Genomic DNA, 6,761 nt, shown 5'->3' on the forward strand with positions numbered 1-6,761 from the left:
AAATAAATGAATAAAGGACCAGCTTAAACGTTAGACAAAAAAATTCTAGTGACATGAAGTGACATTGAGTTAAAGCTTCAGGGTCATAATTCTATATCTAATATTATATATGTTTATATATATTTTTATATACATTTAATATATATAATTTCTATATACTTTTGTATGCTTGGATGTTACAGCCCATTCCTATGAACTGTTAAATTCATTGTTATTGATTTGACATAGGATTTAATACCCATTTTGTGGAGAAATAACACACACATAAAGAGGGCAGGATAGTGCCAAAGCTGCACTTTTTATTTTGCTATGTGACAGCTCCCTCTCGGTCTCAGACAGCTGGAATGTGGGATGGCAGGGGGTGCGAGTCTTAGGGTGGGGAGGAGTGGAGGAGAAGAGGAGGAGGTGGAGAAGGGCAGGAAACGAGGAAAGTATGCCAGGAATGTCCATGTTTATCCAGAGCTCCATTCAGCCAGTGGCGGCCCACCGCAGCTCAGTAGGTATAAAGGCGGACCCTGCTGCTGCCTTCAACTCAGAACGACTCTGACTTCCCTTAGAGAGAAGTGACGAGGGCTGAGCAGACCAAGCAGCAGCCTACAGAAACTACGCTTTACCTTTTGCTGGAAAGGAGAAGCCTTATCCAAACGAGATCGACTTGATCGGAAGCAAGACAGAGACAGCTATTTGAGAGAAGACTACAGCTCCAGAGAGCGGACGAAGACTTTGGAAGCACCTGAGGAAAAGACTTTGTTATATACTGTTTTGAAACAGAACTAAGACAAGACGATAGAGAAAATGTTTTCCGGAATGAGCCTGATTTTTGCACTCTGCTTCACTTTCTTTGCCTGGGTAAGTTTAATTATCATAATATCTCATGAACTCTAGAATGGTTCTACAGTATAAATGAGCAATCAAGAATTAATCATGCTAGTTCTTACATGTTTTAGTATGCTTTCTTAGGAAATGAAAATCTTGTTTCGCTCTCTATGTTACTTTTGAATGACTGGAATGAGATTATAACAGTTTGCCTCTTGTTATCTTCAGGCGGCTGCTCAGGAGTGTCCCAGTCAGTGCCAGTGCCCTGACATGCCCCCGCAATGCCCCCCAGGTGACAGCTTAGTCCTGGATGCCTGCGGGTGTTGCCGTGTGTGCGCTAAACAGCTGGGAGAGCTTTGCACTGAGAGAGATGTGTGTGATCCTCACAAAGGTCTCTACTGTGACTATGGCTCACCAAACAACCGACGCATTGGAGTCTGCACTGGTAAGCTTGACTTATATACTTAATACACCTTGAAACGCAAACTTATTCTCATTACAATTATCATCATCCTTCACCTCTACCTCGGTTCTAACCATCTTTCTGATTTATCCAGCTCGAGAGGGCGCCCCCTGCGTGTTCGGAGGAAATGTGTATCGCAGCGGTGAATCATTCCAGAGCAGCTGCAAATACCAGTGTACATGCCTGGATGGCGCAGTGGGCTGCGTGCCACTCTGCGGCATGGACGTGCGACTGCCCAGCCCGGATTGCCCCATGCCTCGCAGGGTCAAAGTGCCAGGAAAATGCTGTGAGGAATGGGTATGCGACTCTCCCCCCACCAGCAACTCCTTCATGGGCTCTTTTCTGCCAGGTGAGGAGCAAGACCAGTTCTCAGAATGTCAAATATCCAATGTACATTCAGGCAACATTTAAGTACAGAATCTTGATGATGCCACAGATTTTGACAAAGCCTTTGTTCTTTTATCTGTAGCTTACAGAGAAGAAGAGACCTATGGCCCAGATCCTTCCATCATGCGTGAGAATTGCCTGGTTCAGACCACTGAATGGAGTGCATGCTCAAAGACGTGCGGTCTTGGCATTTCCACTCGTGTGACCAATGACAACCGTGAGTGCCGTTTGGAGAAGCAGTCTCGCCTCTGCATGGTCCGTCCCTGCGAATCCCATCTGGAGGAGAAAATCAAGGTAGATATCCTCTTACAATATGTTTATTTTAAACTATTCGATATTATGTCTAAACCCTGCTTCTGTTCACTTTTCTCTGTTTGGATGGTGTGTCTAAACCCTACTCTTGTCTTATCCTTTTTATAGAAAGGAAAAAAGTGCATTCGTACCCCTCGTGTATCCAAGCCCATGAAGTTTGAGGTTTCTGGCTGCACAACCACCAAGGCTTACCGCCCCAAGTTCTGCGGAGTGTGTACCGATGGCCGCTGCTGCACTCCTCACAGGACCACAACCCTGCCCGTTGAGTTCAAGTGCCCTGACGGCCAGGTCATGAAGAAGCAGATGATGTTCATCAAGACGTGCGCATGCCACTACAACTGCCCAAGTGAAAATGACATCTTTGAGTCCCTGTACTACAAGAAGATGCTCGGTGACACGGCATGAACAAGAACAGTGTGAGTTGATCAAAAAGAAAATTCCGTCCACTTGAACCAGATATCCATCTCGTATCACAGAACTGTACTCGTCTTATGTCTTATGTCTAAGTTTTGTTTTCTCATTGTTTTTGTGTGTGTCTTTTTCTGTTGTGTATCTGTATTATCATATCCAATGTGTCATGATGGATGTTCGGGGCTCTTTGGCCTTAAAGTGGGTGGGAATGGATAAAAACAACAAAACTGTCGTTAAAAAAAAAAAAACGACAAAACATAACTGCACTATAAATTCGGCGACACTACTTGTTGCTGATTAGCCTGATTATGGTAATCCCCTCCCCCAAATTGTGGTGGGCGGATCCAAAGAGCGAGAGGTGAGAGGTGAGGAGGGCAGTAGACTTTAACCTCAGAAGAGAAGCTAGAACGCCTCACCCATGTGAGTGAGAGATAGAGAGTGAGTGAGAGAGAGAGAGTATGAATGTGCCCTTGTTTGTAGCTAACAGAGCTCTAGCTATGTTTTTTGAGATGTTAAGACCAGCAGAAGGTGGTTCCTGCAGCACTGAGTGTCAAACTTCGACTAACGGACTCAAAGAGAGTCGGTAATTTGTCAAAAGGAAAAAAGAAAAATGACTGGACGATTTGCAGCTTCATTCCTTTTTTAAAAAAATATTTTTTGAATGCTGTAAATAATGTACATAATTTTTGTACAGGTTAAGTTAATTTAAATTGAAAACCTTGTCATTGTTATTTGTCTTGCTTCACTTTGTGTGTAATGATAGCTTATTTTTTTTTCACTGACGTGACTGTTCTTGTTACAGTTCTTGTATTATTTTATTGAGAAGTGTGACCAAAAAGTTACATGTTTTCAACTTCCTTTTTTTGTAGTTTGGAATAAAATGTTATATTTTTATATAAATCATGAGTCTGGCTGTTTCATATAATAAGTATATATCTGATGTTCACATGTCTATTAATGTCAAACACATGATTCTGTACACATACGAAGTTCTATTATTCTACACATTAATATGTCACATGACCACAAAACCATTATTTTACTAGAATGTACATTTTATACTTAACCTTTACTTTCTTTAAATCTAACCAGTCAAGTGACAATACTGTCAATGATGTGGAGACATGAGGTCCACACCATACACATATACACTCTATATCAGTGGTCTGAGACTTGTAGGAACTATAGGAAGAAATTTACACAGGATCCAGACAGCAGACAGACAACATATACATGTGAAATGTGAGAAAACATGGACACATAGTTTAACTCTTTGTGTTTGTGTGTATGTAGACTGAGTGCACACTGATTTCATAACACATCCAGTCTCTAAAATGAAATGAAGACACACAAGCCCAGCACACAAGTGTGTATGAAGTATAAATGGAACATACAGGGACACTAGGCTCTTAAACCACTCAATAAAATTACTTCTATCACACACAACCTTGAAAAGGAAAACCTTAAATTAAATGAATTTTCAATTTTGCCACTGTGTTACTGATGAAGCGCTAAAAACATAGATATATTGAAAAGATCGATGACAAACTAAAAACAATAGACTTAAATGATGTAAGAAGTAGTATAATGTTCTATGTGGTTGTATAGTAATCTCAGGTCTAAACACTAACTGAAACATATGTTGCATTTATATAAGAAGTATGTCATTCATTCTTGGTTTGAATGCTCACAAAATGACCATATTTATCTTCTAATTTATTTGAATGAAGCTATATGGACTTATTTTTTACGTTCCATTTATTAGATCCCGAGTACCTAAGCAAAAGCTGAATTCTTTCTACTGAATTTCTACCCACTGAAATGTTACTGCCATCTGGTGCACAGACTCTTCCTGGCAGGTTATACGGATTATTTTCATTATAGGACATCATTTAGTAATAGAAGAAAACAGGAAGAGAATGAGCAAAACAGGAGCAAAACAAGGCAATTACAGCAAAAATAAAATAATGGCTGCAGCAAGTGGCATTGTTTTAGCAGTCAACAATTAAGTTTCTAGTAGTACTTAGTTTAGATCAAGCAACATAGAAACATTAACTCTAAAGGCTAATTAAACCTAAGAAAGTCAATACATCAAAAATAATCATCGCTAATGTAGTTGTCCATGTTTTTTTTCACACTGGGGGTTAAAAATTGAGACCATACAAGTACCATATATTACAATATATTTCAAATGTTTGTTCTTAATGTAAAGTTATATTCAAATGCAGGTTATGACTGCAGTTTTTGTTGTTTGTTGTTATTATAATTTCATCAAATACATTTGTTGAACAAGACCCAAACAGAACAGAAGATGCCAATATAATTGTGTTAATTTTAACCACTTGTTTTGGTTTAGTTTTTGTGTTTGATTTTTCATACACATAAATAACTGCAATAGACATATTTAATGGTTTTATGGATGTATTTTAGATTTAGCATTAATTTATTCAGTAAAATTTGGGCAAACTCACTAACACTTCAATTATCTACTAATTACCTCGATGGAATAAAACATCCGGATATAACATCAGTGTAATCAAACTGGTTGCTGATGTTACTAAAGAACTAAATGATATGAAAGCATATTTCCCCAACTATGCTATTAAAAATGTTCATATGTCCTGGGTCCGTTTATCAGTGTGTAAGGTTTCCTCTCACTTTGTCTATTACTGCATGCATGCTTAGTTAAATTGGCTGTAAAATTGTCTTGACAAAGTGAGTTCACAGTGATCAGGGGGTCAAGTTTCACCTATGTCCAGTTGACCAGATTTGATATTTTTTTTATTCATTTGTTTTCATTCATTGAGAAAATGTCACTAGATTTCAGCATATATTTTGAGTATATTAGAGCTGTATTGATGTCAGGAACTACTGGGACAATTCCCTGCCAGACCTCAAGTGGGCATGCTGGCAGGCATATTGCTGTACCTTGTCAGCTGTTGCTAATTTGCTCCTGTGTAACCTTATTTATATCTGCCTTCTTGTGTCTGTCTTTGTCAAGTCATTGTTTCTTGTTGTGTTTGGTTCCCTGAGTTTGTATCAAGTTTTTATAAGGTCCTGTCCACACAAACGCAGGTATTTTTAAAATTGCAGCCTTTTTTATGCGGTTTGGTCATTCGTCCACACGCAAACGCAGCATCAGGTCAATGAAACTCCTGCTAGGGTGAAGTTTTTCAAAAACTCTGGTTGCAGTGTTATCGGTAAACAGCGAAACCGGAGATTTTTGGTTTGTGAAGAGTTGCCAGATTGGACTGAAGATTTCCAGCCCAACTACAGCTTAAAACCCACCCATTTCAAAAAATACCAGCCCAAAATGCATACTGTTATTACTAATACAACAGCAAACAGTTATAACAGTTAATAACTTTGTGATATCGGCTTAACGAGTAGAACGATTACAACCCGCTAATCAAGAATGAAGTCTGACTGGACAGGACTCTCCTGAACCCTATTGGCTAAACTGAACCATATAATTAAAACGTCAACATTACATATTATACTTTTTTGTAAAGTTCATTTGAATAGAAAATTAATAAAATATCATGTTTATAGTCAAAAATAAAAACCTGCCAGTTGCATCAAAAGCCAGCCCAGATTTTATCAACCCACCCAATGCACTTTTTTCCCAGTGAGACGTGACCAAAAGAAACCCAATTGGAAACGTGCTTGTGAAGTCGGCGTCTCAGGGTTCTGATTGGCCAACATGGTTTTACGGTTGAGATTATATTGCCACCTGTTGGTTTTGCATGCTCTTGACAGTACTTCAGACTGTCTTTTTGCGTTTTCATGTGGACAAGATTTTTTTAAAAAACAAAGGAGGAAAAACTTCCTTTTTAAAAATACCTATGTAAGTGTGGACTAGGCCTAAGTTGAGTCTTTGTTTTCATCAATATCTTCAGGTATTTGAGATTTGTTTATTTCATTTTATGTTTATTTAGTTGTGTGGTTTGTGTGTGTGTGTTATTTTGTTTGTTTGTTAATAAAACACAAGGACTGTTTTTAACCTGCACTTGGGTCTGACTGGCTACATCCCAAATTGTTACAATTGAGCATCATTGCAGTCTCACGGCTCCAGTATCTATAATCTAATCTAATCTAATCCCTCGGCTTGGGTTCCAGACTGCATGGAGTTTCACGTGTTTTTCCTGTGTTTTGTGTGATCCTCCAGGATCTTCAGGTTCTTCCCACTGTCCACAAACATGCAGGTATGTAGATCAGCTATACTAGTGTGTTCATGGTGCCTTACAATAGACTGGCAACCGATGTTGTGTAGATACTCCCACATTAAACCCACTGTTACCAGGATAGACTTTAACTGCATAACCACAGGACCACAGACCACAACTTTAATTAATTAATTAATTAATTAATT

At 38.9% G+C, this 6,761-nt stretch overlaps 1 protein-coding gene across 1 annotated transcript; it reads left to right on the plus strand.

Annotated features, from left to right (window-relative positions):
* The first annotated feature begins 521 nt into the window (after positions 1 to 521).
* On the plus strand, positions 522 to 3,289 carry ccn2a (cellular communication network factor 2a). Its single transcript, XM_058393091.1, has 5 exons — positions 522 to 849; positions 1,045 to 1,261; positions 1,374 to 1,628; positions 1,749 to 1,960; positions 2,087 to 3,289. Exons 1-5 carry the CDS (start codon positions 796 to 798, stop codon positions 2,381 to 2,383), a joined length of 1,035 nt encoding a protein of 344 aa, XP_058249074.1. The 5' UTR covers positions 522 to 795; the 3' UTR covers positions 2,384 to 3,289.
* Positions 3,290 to 6,761: the final 3,472 nt, after the last annotated feature.

This window comes from Hemibagrus wyckioides, linkage group LG06 (genome assembly GCF_019097595.1).
Source record: "Hemibagrus wyckioides isolate EC202008001 linkage group LG06, SWU_Hwy_1.0, whole genome shotgun sequence".
Lineage (NCBI taxonomy): Eukaryota > Metazoa > Chordata > Actinopteri > Siluriformes > Bagridae > Hemibagrus > Hemibagrus wyckioides.